General features: G+C 39.4%; 1 protein-coding gene across 1 annotated transcript in view; it reads left to right on the forward strand.

Annotated features, from left to right (window-relative positions):
• Positions 1-16,220, forward strand: part of LOC309832235 (uncharacterized protein) — an 85,366-nt gene that overhangs the window by 21,407 nt on the left and 47,739 nt on the right. Inside the window, exons 9-11 of the mRNA XM_082669860.1 lie at positions 3,896-3,962; positions 6,777-6,937; positions 9,383-9,609. Of these exons, the coding sequence (XP_082525986.1) occupies positions 3,896-3,962; positions 6,777-6,937; positions 9,383-9,609 (455 nt within the window). The remainder of the gene's footprint in view (positions 1-3,895; positions 3,963-6,776; positions 6,938-9,382; positions 9,610-16,220) is intronic.

Genomic DNA, 16,220 nt, shown 5'->3' on the forward strand with positions numbered 1-16,220 from the left:
CACATATTTCTTATGCATATCTCTACATTTTTTAAAGGTAGATAGAAAACTATAGAGTTTAGAATAGGAGGGCTCTAAAATTTGGGGGGAATGAATAAGGAGGAAGTTGGGGAAGGAAATAAGAGTATGAGCCAGAGAGCAATATTTAAATATAATAATAGGCATGCCAATTAGTATGTCACTGCATAAATATTATTGAGATAAGGAGTTTACCACTTTTCTTCAATAAATGGTTAAGGGATAAAAGTTACTGATTAAAAATGATTTCACTGGTATTTCACCAAATATTAGCTTGGCAAAGAATCACTTCAGTTCCAAGCTTCCTATTTCACACGTTGTCCAATGGAAGGCCCTGTCAGCCACCTGATGCAGTGTAGTCATTTTAAAAGTTGAGCTTACTCATAGTTGGAGTGGGCAGGAGTCTTCTCTGGCCAATGAAGCCACAAGTGGGTTAACCCAGCTCTGCCTTCATGAGGGCTGGAGGCCAGCACAAGTATGTCTGCAGGTCAGGGGACAGGGCTGGGTACTCAGGATGTCACTGAAGAATGTGTAGCATTCTGGAAGGGTGAAGGGCTTGAAGATGCTTCTACAAAAGCTGCCGATGAACTCTGCAAATATCAGGGGATTGATTTATGTGGTCATTCATTAAGAATTAAAGTTGGAGACAAGCCTCTTAGACAGCCTCATCCACCAGAGGGCAGACAGCAGAAGCAAGAAGAACTACAATCCTGCAGCCTGTGGAACAAAAACTACATTCACAAAGAGATAGACAAGATGAAAAGGCAGAGGGCTGTGTACCAGATGAAGGAACAAGATAAAACCCCAGAAAAACAACTAAATGAAGTGGAGATAGGCAACCTTCCAGAAAAAGAATTCAGAATAATGATAGTGAAGATGATCCAGGACCTCAGAAAAAGAATGGAGGCAAAGATCAAGAAGATGCAAGAAATGTTTAAGAAAAAACCTAGAAGAATTAAAGAACAAACACCTAGAAGAATTAAAGAACAAACAAACAGAGATGAACAATACAATAACTGAAATGAAAACTACACTAGAAGGAATCAATAGCAGAATAATTGAGGCAGAAGAACAGATAAGTGGTCTGGAAGACAGAATGGTGGAATTCACTGCCACGGAACAGAATAAAGAAAAAAGTATGAAAAGAAATGAAGACAACCTAAGACACCTCTGGGACAACATTCACATTATAGGGGTCCCAGAAGGAGAAGAGAGAGAGAAATGACCTGAGAAAATATTTGAAGAGATTATAAGTTGAAAAACTTCCATAACATGGGAAAGGAATTAGCCCCCAAGTCCAGGAAGTGCAGAGAGTCCCATACAGGATAACCCAAGGGGAAACATGCTGAGACACATAGTAATCAAGTTGACAAAAATTAAAGACAAAGAAAAATTATTGAAAGCAACAAGGGAAAAATGACAAATAACATACTGCATAAGGTTAATTGCATAAGGTTAACAGCTGATTTCTCAGCAAAAACTCTATAAGCCAGAAGGGAGTGGCATGATATATTTAAAGTGATGAAGGGGAAGAACCTACAACCAAGATTACTCTACCCAGCAAAGATCTCATTCAGATTCGATGGAGAAATCAAAAGCTTTACAGACAAGCAAAAGCTAAGAAAATTCAGCACCACCAAACCAGCTCTACAACAAATGCTACAGGAACTTCTCTAGGTGGGAAACACAAGAGAAGAAAAGGACCTACAAAAACAAACCCATAACAATTAAGAAAATGATAATAGGAACATACATATTGATAATTTACCTTAAACGTGAATGGATTAAATGCTCCAACCAAAAGACACAGGCTCAGTGAATGGATACAAAAACAAGACCCATATACATGCTGTCTACAAGAGACCCACTTCAGACCTAGGGACACATACAGACTGAAAGTGAGGGGATGGAAAAAGATATTCCATGCAAATGGAAATCAAAAGAAAGCTGGAGTAGCAATACTCATATCAGATAAAATAGACTTTAAAATAAAGAATGTTACAAGAGACAAGGAAAGACACTACATAATGATCAAGGGATCAATCCAAGAAGAAGATATAACAATTATAAATATATATGCACCCAACATAGGAGCACCTCAACACATAAGGCAACTGCTAACAGTTATAAAAGAGGAAATAGACAGTAACACAATAATAGTGGGGGACTTTAACACCTCACTTACACCAATGGACAGATCATCCAAACAGAAAATTAATAAGGAAACACAAGATTTAAATGACACAATAGACCAGATAGATTTAATTGATATTTGTAGGACATTCCATCCAAAACCAGCAGATTACACTTTCTTCTCAAGTGCTCATGGAACATTCTCCAGGATAGATTACATCTTGGGTCAGAAATCAAGCCTCAGTAAATTTAAGAAAATTGAAATCATATCAAGCATCTTTTCTGACCACAATGCTATGAGATTAGAAATCAATTATAGGGAAAATAACGTAAAAAACATAAACACATGGAGGCTAAACAATACACTACTTAATAACCAAGAGATCACTGAAGAAATCAAAGAGGAAATCAAAAAATACCTAGAGACAAATGACTACGAAAACACGACGATCCAAAACCTATGGGATGCAGCAAAAGCAGTTCTAAGAGGGAAGTTTATAGCTATACAAGCCTACCTCAAGAAACAAGAAAAATCTCAAATAAACAACCTAACCTTATACCTAAAGCAATTAGAGAAAGAAGAACAACAAAAACCCAAAGTTAGCAGAAGGAAAGAAATCATAAAGATCAGATCAGAAATAAATGAAAAAGAGCTGAAGGAAACAATAGCAAAGATCAATAAAACTAAAAGCTGGTTCTTTGAGAAGATAAACACAATTGATAAACCATTAGCCAGACTCATCAAGAAAAAAAGGGAGAAGACTCGGGCTTCCCTGGTGGCGCAGTGGTTGAGAGTCTGCCTGCCGATGCAGGAGACATGGGTTCCTGCCCCGGTCCGGGAAGATCCCACATGCCGCGGAGCGGCTGGGCCCGTGAGCCATGGCTGCTGAGCCTGCGCGTCTGGAGCCTGTGCTCCGCAACGGGAGAGGCCGCAACGGTGAGTGGCCCGCGTACCGCAAAAAAAAAAAAAAAAAAAAAAAAAAAGGGAGAAGACTCAAATCAATAGAATTAGAAATGAAAAAGAAGTAACAACTGACAGTGCAGAAATACAAAGGATCATGAGAGATTACTACAAGCAACTCTATGCCAATAAAATGGACAACCTGGAAGAAATGGACAAATTCTTAGAAAAGCACAACTTTCTGAGACTGAACCAGGAAGAAATAGAAAATATAAACATACCAATCACAAGCACTGAAATTGAGACTGTGATTAAAAATCTTCCAACAAACAAAAGCCCAGGCCCAGATGGCTTCACAGGTGTGGTGTGATGAATTGGGAGATTGGGATTGACATATATACACTAATATCTATAAAATGGATAACTGATAACTAATAAGAACCTGCTCTATAAATAAATAAATAAATAAAAAGAATTAAAGTTGGAGGGAAAACAGGGACTGATGTCATGGATCTTTTCCTAAGCAAACAGGTATGACAGGAGAGAGAGCAGATAACTCTTTAGTTAAGAAGCTGTTTCAAAAGCCAGAGAAACCAAAGATCAGAGAGAGTGAGGACCAAAAAGCAGATGGACATGATGGCTGGGTTTCTCTCAGGGAAACATCATGCTCTCTAAGATTTGTAGGTGGATGTTTTGGTCACTGAGGACTTAGTCAGTACTCGTCAGCCTTCTGCTCTTTAAGGGGTCATATTCTCAGGGAAGAGGTGTGAAATATGCACTCCTGATTTATTTCTGTCTTCACAAGTAACTTTCTGCCATTGACATTTCTCTTTCTGCTTCTAGCACCGAGTGGATCTTCTTCAGCTGATGATTAACTCTCAGAATTCCAAAGAAATTGGCACCCATAAAGGTAACCAAGGAGAGCTTCAGAGGGGCCACTGTCGGTGGGGCACAGAGCTAGGGGGTGGTTCTGAAAATGTGCAGGAAGTTTTCCAGGCAGCTGGGGATTTCTGCCAAGTTGAAGGAAGACACGTGGTCAGACAGGAATGGTAGCAAGAGATACTTCATAGGTGTATGCAGGCACAACTTTGTTCAGAGCTCGAAGGGCAAGTATAACAAGGATGTCATGCCCATCAGTCAGTCATGGTCTGTGGATCACCTACAGCCGAACCTCTGGGGAGCTTGTTTCCAATGTCAATTCTCAGGCGCCTCTGGACCCAATGAGTCAGAACCTCTGTCTGGAAATTTGCATCAAGACTTCATCCCATCAGGAGGAACATTGCCCCAGTGTTGATGACCTTAACTTGGAACACTTGGTTAAAGTTGTGTTCACTAGCTTAGTCTACTGTAAAGTTCAATTTTTTCCTTTGTCATTAACAAGCAGCTGGTGGGAGAAACCTTTGAGACTGGAAATATAGTGTTCCTCTTCAAATTGTCACCCACTAGTTTTACCATCCACGGATGGTTTTTGACTGAAACCATTGTTACTGTGGTGGTTGCAATATGATGACTTTCTAATTCCATCATTCTTCTGTATTTATGAATTGATGTTCTTTTGTAGGGAGAGCTCTCCATTCTCCCCCAATCATTTATTTGTTTATTTATATCAGCATGATCTCATGTATAACTAAGTTACTCTCTTACATCATTCTTCATTTTGATTTTCAGGTTCTTTCAGTTTTGTCCACTGGAGCTTTTTCAAGTGCGATCTTGTATTCTCTTTTCTTTTCTTCTTTCTTCTTTTTAAATCTTTTTTTTTTAACGGACTATTTTTTAGAGCAGCTAGGTTCACAGCGAAATTGAGTGGAAAGTACAGAGATTTCCAGTATATACATCCTACCGCAACTACACACAGCTTCCCCACTATCAAAAGATGATACCAGAGTTGTGCACTTGTTACAATCAATGAACGTACATTAATACATTATTATCACCCAATGTCTATAGTTGACCTTAGGGTTCATTCTTGGTTTTGTACATTCCATGGGTTTTTAACAAATTTATAATGAGCTATATCCACCAGCACAGCACACAGATTATCCAGTATTCTTTAATCTATCATTTTTTGGGAACTTCCTCACTTTCTGATGTAAGACAGTCCAGGTTTCTCTTTTATTTCCCCTGAGTAGCCCTGGAATCAGCCATTTTTTCCCAAGGAACTCTGGTTCCCTTTAGTGAGAAATGGTATTTAGAAATCAAAATCTGGGATCTTAGGAATGCTCATTGCTACTAGGGTTTCTTTGCTTCTAGCTCTCAATGGACAAAGTTAAGAACATCAAATATATTTCTACAAGACTGATGAACATAAGGATTTCTGTATCACCCATAAACAGTGATATAAACAGTCTTGTTCTTTCAAACAAGAAGGCCCTGATCTTTAGTTTATTCCATGACATGAATACTCCCATGTGGTTAATTTCAAGCTATGAATGGTTTGACAACCATCTCACAAAATTCTTGAATTTTAAAAAAATTGTTCTTGAGCAGGGACGAGCTGACGCCAGCACACCACTATAAATATATCTAAAACTATGTGTAGATCTTTTTCACACTCATTTTGTATTGTTTGTGTGTGTGTGTGTGTGTGTGTGTGTGTGAATTGCTTGGTTGGGGCAGGTACAACATTGATCTGAGCGCTCTAAGTAACTAAAGGTCCTACTTCTGTCCCATCAAATAGATGAGCCTGATCACGCTTGGTGTCTTGGGAAAAAATAAAAAGAGAGACCTATTTATAATTACATGGGCTGTTTAGTGAGGCTAAAGGAGAGCAAAGAGAGGGGGCGTGTACTGAGAAGATGACATTCAGGCCATGATTGAATAAGCATTGCTAATTCCACTCCCTGGACCCTATTTTTCTATATTGCGTGCTGACTAGTACCCTTCTAGGGACACATTCTTCCTTCTACTTTAATGCCATTGATTAGACTAGGGTCAATCACAACTCTTTTAGCTTTTAGTCAATCTCTGTAGTTTCTGTACATATCTGAGATCCCCCAGAGAAGACTTATGCCCCAGGTCTTCCATTGCCTGATGCCTGTCAAATGTATAATCCATGCTTCTCAGGCCAGGTTTTGCTCGCAAGTCATCACATATCGTGAAAGTTCTGATTCTGTAGTTCTAGTTTAGGATTGAAGACTCTGAATTTCTCATAAGTTCCCAGATGTTCATGATGCTCGAGGTCCATCAACACACTTTGAGTAGAAACAGCCTTATATTGTTCTCTTAAGTTCCCACAAACATGTTTAGATAAAAGATAACTTCATTTTCCCTACAATATAGCCTTAGTCTTGTAAAATCTGCCAAAGAATCAAGTTTTACTTTAGCTAGAATAATTTAAATTATTCTGGAAGACAATGTTACCCCATATTAATTACAGCTAAAGCACTTGTAGGATTCTCCAAGGGACATACTAATAGTACTGTGTAAGTAAGACAAAATTGCTGTCTCTTGAAATTACCCAGCTGTGCCGTGAGGGAGGTGGCGTAGTCAGCAGCAGGGGCTGAGGAGAGTATAGGCACTGGGGAAAGCTGGATTCAGACAATTCTTGCTTTTTTCTGGCTCTTTAAGGAAGACATGAGAACACAAAGCACTACCAGTTTAATTTTCAATTGCTTTTACATTTTCCCGCCAGGGATTTGGCAGTCTCATTTGGATTTCTCATCATCTAAGCTGTGATGTTTTGTATTGATGTGGTTTATCTAAAATGTCTCTCCTCTCCTTTTAGCTCTGTCTGACGTAGAACTCATGGCCCAAAGTATCATCTTTATTTTTGCTGGCTACGAGACCACTAGCAGTTGTCTTTCCTTCGTTATATATGAATTGGCCACTCACCCTGACGTCCAACAAAAGCTGCAGGAGGAGGTTGATGCAACTTTCCCCGATAAGGTGAGTGATGATACCTGGAGAGAGAGGGGGAAGGTGAAGCCTTAGCAAGAATGCCTCCTCATCACTTCTTAGAATATATTTGCAGAAAGCATGAGCCTCAAATCTTTAACCTGTGCTATTTAGGAAGGATCTAAAGTGTACAAAACAGAGGGGAAAACATAGGTTATGTGTGGTACACACAGGAATATAGGTACTGTGGAAAAAATGCTGGTACTGGCATATCATACATTACAGTATGCCATGTAAAAATCACAGTACCTCAGTGGAATCTAACAGTAAGCATTTATTGCTCCAGTGTCTGCATAGTTAGTTATCTGTCGATATGGCTGGACTTCCTTGGTTCTGGGTGTTGGCTGATGTAGGCTGGCCTTGGCTATGCAGTTAGGGTGACTCAGCTCCACACGTGCTCCACATGTGTCTCATACTCCACATGTCTGCTTCTCAGGGCAATGGCAGATGGCACGAGCAGGAAGCCCAATCATGTGGGTGACTTTCAAATTTGTGCAAGCACCACACTTAGCCAACTTTCCACTGGTTCAGAGTGAGTCACCTGGCCAACCTGAGTCAGAATGGGAGGCACCACTGGGTTAGATGACAAAGGGCATAGACCCAGGAAAGACTGGAGAACTGGGACCATTAATTCAGTCTACCGCCCTGGGTACACTGCAGACTAGGAGGAGCCTTGTAACAACAAAGGGCTTAAAGTAGGAAACAGAGGACGTGAGTTTGAGTCCTGGCTGTGCTTTTAGACAAGTTTTATCACCGTTCAGAATCCTGAGTCCTTCAAATACAAGATAAGGATAGATTGTAGTGCCTACCTAAGTTAGAGATGATCTGTCTTCTCTGGTAAATCTCATATTGGGATTCTTTTGATGCAATAAGGTGAAAAGGTCACTAAGAGACAGGCTAGCTAAAGCATTGTGTCCTCCCCTTTTTATAATAATACTTATAATAACAACACTATTGGCTAACATTTGCTTCTTACGATATATGTCTATCTAAGTACTTTCTAGTTATAAATGAATCTAACCTTCATAAGATTCTGTATAAGTCAGGAGAAACTAGGTTATGCCTCAGTAACAGGTTAGCCCTCAAATCTCAGTGGCTTTACAGAGCAGAGGTTTACTTCTAACCCACATCTACATGACCAACATGGATTGTTAGTGGAGGATGGGAGAGGGCAGCTCTGCTCCACAGCGTTACTCGGGGGTACAGGCTAAGAGGCTCCACCTTCCTGTAGCTGCCTTATCTGGAACATGAGGACTTCCTGCTGTCTGGGGAATAAGGGACTCGAGTGTTGCTCACTGGCTTTTCAAATGATTTGTCCCCGAACTGACATAATCGCCTCCGTTCACAGCCCATTGGCAAAGCTGGTTTCCTGTAACTTCAAGTGGGCTGGGAAATACAGGGACTACGTGGATACTGGGTGAGCAGTGAGTGTGTCTGCCACACAAGCCTATGAAGTGTCAACTCTAATTATCTCCATGTAACGTTTCAGAAACCTGAGCGACAGAGAGATGAAGTACTTTCACATACTAGTCGTGTACCTAGTGGTGAAAACGCCAACCTATGTGCCAGGGTGTCTGTCTCCTGAGCCAACTCTTACCCTCTACAATGTTGCCCCTTAAATATAACCCCACGTGACAGCCACGTGTCACCCCCACTGGTCTCAGATCTCTGCCAAGAGTGGAATTCTTTGTGGTGTGAGGAGAGCTGGCCTCTGGGGCTGGAGTGGTTTGTTTAGACCTTCAGACCTTAACAGTCACCCCTGAAGGGACCATAGGAGACTGTTCCAGCAACAGAGGCTGTGGCTGAGGGTAGGGTTCTCATCCTCTTGTAACTTTCCCTGGATCTGAAATTGTGTTCCTTGTAGCACCCAATCTTGCTCTTTGTTTTTGTATTTGGTTTAGAAAGGAACTCGTTTCTCCCCAAATTATTTATAGAGTTTTCATATAATATAGTGATTCCAAACTTTACATGTATAATGAAAAGCATTAGCAGTCAGGAGTTTTCAGCTAAAAACCTTTATGTTGAACAGGGGATTTGCTCTTTTATACATTTCTTCCCTTGGTACAGATGTGTGGCCTCACTTTCAAAAGGAAACAGTGACTTTGGCCTATTTCACTTAAGACTAAGGGTCATAGTCTATTGGTCACATTTGTTCTCATGAGAAAGAAAATACACTAGATGATAACGTGCGGGATTTCAGGCCCTGTTTAGGGCATTGTCCTAACATTGCCCATAGCCATAACTACTCTACACACCTCTGTGGGCCATTGAGCAGGTCAAAGCACATGATAGATATTAAAATGTCTATAAATGCTAAGGTCCTCTACCAATTTAAATTATTCCCCGGAGCTCCTAACATTTCAATAGGACTACACAGATGGAGTTGAAGGTTGATCCGAAATCTTAATTTATCAAAATCTCGTTTTCTCTTCCCAGGCGCCTCCCACCTATGAGGCTCTGGTACAGATGGAGTATCTTGACATGGTGTTGAATGAAACTCTCAGAATATTCCCAATTGCTGGTAGAATTGAGAGGATCTGTAAGAAGGATGTGGAAGTCAATGGAGTGTTCATTGCCAAAGGGACAACAGTGGTGGTGCCACTCTTCGTTCTTCACAATGACCCAGAGCTCTGGCCAGAGCCTGAGGAGTTCCGTCCTGAAAGGTACAAGACCCTGAGGAAAGGACACCCACCCTGATCCTTTTTGGTGCTTGCATATTTTGACAACTCTTATTATAGTTGGCAAGTGGGTGATCATGCAATAATTTATTTGTATATCTTTTTATTGTTGGAAGATTTTTCTGTTTAAGCGTGTTCATTATGTGAGTCAAAATTATACAAAGTATAGACTAGAAAAAGAAAATTATAGCTGTCTACATTCCTAATACCTTAAGATAGGCCTCATTTATAATGTCATGTATGTCCTTATGGACATTTTTCTATGCATATATAGATTTTAAAAACAGGATGGTATTATACTTTATTTGGTTTTGAACTTCTTTATTTAACAGTAAAGTATAAACAACATTCTATGTGTATATGTTTGTATGCATATGCCATAATTTACCTAACCACTGTCTTTTTATTCCCTTTAAGCCTTTCTCTCTGTTCTCTCTTAGCTCTCTGAATTCACCTCATGTTCCCACATTCCATATTTTTAAACATTGGCTACATTTCCTCTAGCATTATTGTGAGAGTGCAGGCTGGGACCTAGAGGTCTCATCCCTGATGGTTCAAGCAGCCTCACTGAGGACGGAGGTGCACACAGGTGCCCTGGTTCTGTCTGTGGCTGCACACCTGGGTCAGGTCCCTTCTACCTCAGTATTTGATGACTTTCCAAAGTGAAGTCATCTGTTCTCTACATGTCTGAGATTTCCTCCTTGGATGGGTCTTGAGCATCCTCTTCTGGGAATTCAGAGCCAAGATCTGGTTTGGGCACAGATTGGACCCTGGAAAGAGTTAATGCTCTCCCATTTAGTGTATGGTAAGCAAAATTTGGAATGAACTTTTTAGGCCAGTAGCTGGGATCTAGACCTTTATTACACCCCATCAGCTCCCTGATGGCCAAGAGTTGTTTTGTTTGCCATGGAGTCCCGAGTGCTAGCACAATGGTGACACATAGCACTTATTGACAGAAGAGTCAGAGTGGACCAAGTCCTCTGTTTTCTGGGCCAGGGAGCCTCTGCAGTTCCTCCAAGCTCAGTAGCTCCCTGTCCTGCAGCTTCACGAACCTGGACCACTCACTGTACTTCCCTTTGATTCATTCAGTCATCAAGCAGAGAATAAATGCTCACCTGTGGGTGAGGGACTGGGCCAGCCAGTGAGAAATCCAAAGGTTAGGAAAAAAGCCCGTTATGGAGAATTTTAAAAATATTCACAAGTATGTGTGATTTGACACGTACACAGGAATATTCTATAGGCACAAGCCTATTAAATACTTTATTTAAAAAAAATTTTAACATCTTTATTAGAGTATAATTGCTTTACAATCGTACGTTAGTTTCTGTTTTATAACAAAGTGAACCAGCTCTACATATACACATATCCCCATATCTCCTCCCTCTTGCATCTCCCTCCCATCCTCCCTATCCCACCCCTCTAGGTGGTCACAAAGCACCGAGCTGATCTCCCTGTGCTATGAGGCTGCTTCCCACTAGCTATCTATTTTACATTTGGTAGTATGTATAAGTCCATGCCACTCTCTCACTTTGTCCCAGCTTACCCTTCCCCCTCCCCGTGTCCTCAGGTCCATTCTCTACATCTGCGTCTTTATTCCTGTCCTGCCCCTAGGTTCTTCATAACCATTTTTGTTTTTTTAGATTCCATATATATGTGTTAGCATACGGTATTTGTCTTTCTCTTTCTGACTTACTTCATTTTGTATGACAGACTCTAGGTCCATCCACCTCACTACAAATGACTCAGTGTTGTTTCTTTTTATGGCTGAGTAGTATTCCATTGTATATATGTGCCACATCTTCTTTATCCATTCATCTATTGATGCACGCTTAGGTTGCTTCCATGTCCTGGATATTGTAAATAGAGCTGCAATGAACATTGTGGTACATGACTCTTTTTGAATTATGGTTTTCTCAGGGTATATGCCCAGTAGTGGGATTGCTGGGTCATATGGGAGTTCTATTTTTAGTTTTTTAAGGCGCCTCCATACTGTTCTCCATAGTGGCTGTATCAATTTACATTCCCACCAGCAGCACAAGAGGGTTCCCTTTTCTCCACACCCTCTCCAGCATTTATTGTTTCTAGATTTTTTGATGATGGCCATTCTGACTGGTGTGAGGTGATACCTCATTGTAGTTTTGATTTGCATTTCTCTAATGATTAGTGATGTTGAGCATTCTTTCATGTGTCTGTTGGCAATCTGTATATCTTCTTTGGAGAAATGTCTATTTAGGTCTTCTGTCCATTTTTGCATTGGGTTGTTTGTTTTTTTAATGTTGAGCTGCATGAGCTGCTTGTAAATTTTGGAGATTAATCCTTTGTCAGTTGCTTCATTGGCAAATATTTTCTCCCATTCTGAGGGTTGTCTTTTTGTCTTGTTTATGGTTTCCTTTGCTGTGCAAAAGCTTTTAAGTTTCATTAGGTCCCATTTGTTTATTTTTGTTTTTATTTCCATTTCTCTAGGAAGTGGGTCAAAAAGGATCTTGCTGTGATTGATGTCATAGAGTATTCTGCCTATGTTTTCCTCTAAGAGTTTGATAGTGTCTGGCCTTACATTTAGGTCTTTAATCCATTTTGAGTTTATTTTTGTGTATAGTGTTATGGAGTGTTCTAATTTCATTCTTTTACATGTAGCTGTCCAGTTTTCCCAGCACCACCTATTGAAGAGGCTGTCTTTTCTCCATTGTATATCTTTGCCTCCTTTGTCATAGATTAGTTGACCATAGGTGTGTGGGTTTATCTCTGGGCTTTCTATCCTGTTCCATTGATCTATATTTCTGTTTTTGTGCCAGTACCATACCGACTTGATTACTGTAGCTTTGTAGTATAGTCTGAAGTCAGGGAGCCTGATTCTTCCATCTCCGTTTTTCGTTCTCAAGATTGCTTTGGCTGTTTGGGGTCTTTTGTATTTCCATACAAATTGTGAAAATTTTTGTTCTAGTTCTGTGAAGAATGCCATTGGTAGTTTGATAGGGATTGCATTGAATCTGTAGGTTGCTTTGGGTAGTATAGTCATTTTCACAATGTTGATTCTACTAATCCAAGAACATGGTATACCTCTCCATCTGTTTGTATCATCTTTAATTTCTTTCATCAGTGTCTTATAGTTTTCTGCATACAGGTCTTTTGTCTCCTTAGGTAGGTTTATTCCTAGGTATTTTATTCTTTTTGTTGCAATGGTAAACAGGAGTGTTTCCTTAATTTCTCTTTCAGATTTTTCATCATTAGTGTATAGGAATGCAAGAGATTTCTGTTCATTAATTTTGTATCCTGCTACTTTACCAAATTCATTGACTGCCTATAGTAGTTTTCTGATAAAGTCTTTAGGATTGTCTATGTATAGTATCATGTCATCTGCAAATGGTGACAGCTTTACTTCTTCTTTTCCGATTTGGACTCTTTTTATTTCTTTTTCTTCTCTGATTGCTGTGGCTAAAACTTTGAAAACTATGTTGAATAATAGTGCTGAGAGTGGCAACCTTGTCTTGTTCCTGATCTTAGTGGAAATGGTTTCAGTTTTTCACCATTGAGAATGATGTTGGCTGTGGGTTTGTCATGTATGGCCTTGATTATGTTGAGGTAAGTTCCCTCTATGCCTACCTTCTGGAGGGTTTTTATCATAAATGGATGTTGAATTTTGTCAAAAGCTTTTTCTGCATCTATTGAGATGATCATATGGTTTTTATCCTTCAATTTGTTAATATGGTGTATCACATTGATTGATTTGCATATACTGAAGAATCCTTGCATCCCTGAGATAAACCCCACTTGATCATGATGTATGATCTTTTTAATGTGCTGTTGGATTCTGTTTGCTAGTATTTTGTTGAGCATTTTTGCATCTATGTGCATCAGTGATATTGGCCTATAGTTTTCTTTCTTTGTGACATCTTTGTCTGGTTTTGGTATCAGGGTGATGATGGCCTTGTAGAATGAGTTTGGGAGTGAACCCCCCCTCTGCTATATTTTGGAAGAGTTTGAGAAGGATAGGTGTTAGCTCTTCTCTAAATGTTTGATAGAATTCACCTGTGAAGCCATCTGGTCCTGGGCTTTTGTTTGTTGGAAGATTTTTAATCACAGTCTCAATTTCAGTGCTTGTGATTGGTATGTTTATGTTTTCTATTTCTTCCTGGTTCAGTCTCGGAAAGTTGTGCTTTTCTAAGAATTTGTCCATTTCTTCCAGGTTGTCCATTTTATTGGCATATAGTTGCTTGTAGTAATCTCTCATGATCCTTTGTATTTCTGCACTGTCAGTTGTTACTTCTCCTTTTTCATTTCTAATTCTATTGATTTGAGTCTTCTCCCTTTTTTTCTTGATGAGTCTGGCTAATGGTTTATCAATTTTGTTTATCTTCTCAAAGAACCAGCTTTTAGTTAGTTTGTTTTTTTTTTAAAGAAGATGTTGCGGGTAGGAGGGTTTTTTTTAGTAATTTATTTATTTATTTTTGCTGTGTTGGGTCTTCGTTTCTGTGTGAGGGCTTTCTCTAGTTGTGGCAAGCAGGGACCACTCTTCATCGCGGTGCATGGGCCTCTCACTATTGCGGCCTCTCTTGTTGCGGAGCATAGGCTCCAGACGCACAGGCTCAGTAGTTGTGGCTCATGGGCCTAGCTGCTCCGCGGCATATGATATCCTCCCAGACCAGGGCTTGAACCCGTGTCCCCTGTATTAGCAGGCAGATTCTCAACCACTACGCCACCAGGGAAGCCCCAGCTTTTAGTTTTATTGCTCTTTGCTATTGTTTCCTTCAGCTCTTTTTCATTTATTTCTGATCTGATCTTTATGATTTCTTTCCTTCTGCTAACTTTGGGGTTTTTTTGTTCTTCTTTCTCTAATTGCTTTAGGTATAAGATTAGGTTGTTTATTTGAGATTTTTCTTGTTTCTTGAGGTAGGCTTGTATAGCTGTAAACTTCCCTCTTAGAACTGCTTTTGCTGCATCCCATAGGTTTTGGGTCGTCGTGTTTTCATTTTCATTTGTTTCTAGGTATTTTTTGATTTCCTCTTTGATTTCTTCTGTGATCTCTTGGTTATTAAGTAGTGTATTGTTTAGCCTCCATGTGTTTGTATTTTTTACAGATTTTTTTCCTGTAATTGATATATAGTCTCATAGTGTTGTGGTCAGAAAAGATACTTGATACAATTTCAATTTTCTTAAATTTACCAAGGCTTGATTTGTGACCCAAGATATGATCTATCCTGGAGAATGTTCCATGAGCACTTGAGAAGAATGTGTATTCTATTGTTTTTGGATGGAATGTCCTATAAATATCAATTCAGTCCGTCTTGTTTAATGTATCATTTAAAGCTTGTTTATTTTCATTTTGGATGATCTGTCCATTGGTAAAAGTGGGTGTTAGAGTCCCCTACTCTGATTGTGTTACTGTCGATTTCCCCTTTTATGGCTGTTAACATTTGCCTTATGTATTGAGGTGCTCCTATGTTGGGTGCATAATATTTACAATTGTTATATCTTCCTCTTGGATTGATCCCTTGATCATTATGTAGTGTCCTTCTTTGTCTCTTATTATAGTCTTTATTTTAAAGTCTATTTTGTCTAATGTGAGAATTGCTACTCCAGCTTTCTTTTGATTTCCATTTCCATGGAATATCTTTTTCCATCCCCTCACTTTCAGTCTGTATGTGTCCCTAGGTCTGAAATGGGTCCCTTGTAGACAGCATATATATGGTTCTTGTTTTTGTATCCATTCAGCCAGTCTATGTCTTTTGGTTGGAGCATTTAATACATTTACATTTAAGGTAATTATCAATATGTATGTTCCTATTACCATTTTCTTAATTGTTTTGGGTTTGTTATTGTAGGTCTTTTCCTTCTCTTGTGTTTCCTGCCTGGAGAAGTTCCTTTAGCATTTGTTGTAAAGCTGGTTTTGTGGTGCTGAATTCTCTTAGCTTTTGCTTGTCTGTAAAGCTTTTAATTTCTCCATCGAATGTGAATGAGATCCTTGCTGGGTAGAGTAATCTTGGTTGTAGGTTTTTCCCTTTCATCACTTTAAATATGTCTGCCACTCCCTTCTGGTTTGTAGAGTTTCTGCTGAAAGATCAACTGTTAACCTTATGGGGATTCCCTTGTATGTTATTTGTTGTGTTTCCCTTCCTGCTTTTAATATTTTTTCTTTGTATTTAATATTTGATAGTTTGATTAATTTATGTCTTGGCGTGTTTCTCCTTGGAATTATCCTATATGGGACTCTCTGCGCTTCCTGGACTTGATTAAGTATTTCCTTTCCCATATTAGGGAAGTTTTCAACTATAATCTCTTCAAATATTTTCTCAGTCCCTTTCTTTTTCTCTTCTTCTTCTGGGACCCCTATAATTCGAATGTTGGTGTGTTTAATGTTGTCCCAGAGGTCTCTGAGACTGTCCTCAATTCTTTTCATTCTTTTTTCTTTATTCTGCTCTGCAGTAGTTATTTCCACTATTTTATCTTCCAAGTCACTTATCCGTTCTTCTGCCTCAGTTATTCTGCTATTGATTCCTTCTAGAGAATTTTTAATTTCATTTATTGTGTTGTTCATCATTGTTTGTTTGCTCTTTAGGTCTTCCAGATCCTTGTTAAACATTTCTTGTATTTTCTCCATT

The sequence above is a fragment of the Grampus griseus genome, assembly GCF_964374135.1.
Source record: "Grampus griseus genome assembly, chromosome: 14".
NCBI lineage: Eukaryota > Metazoa > Chordata > Mammalia > Artiodactyla > Delphinidae > Grampus > Grampus griseus.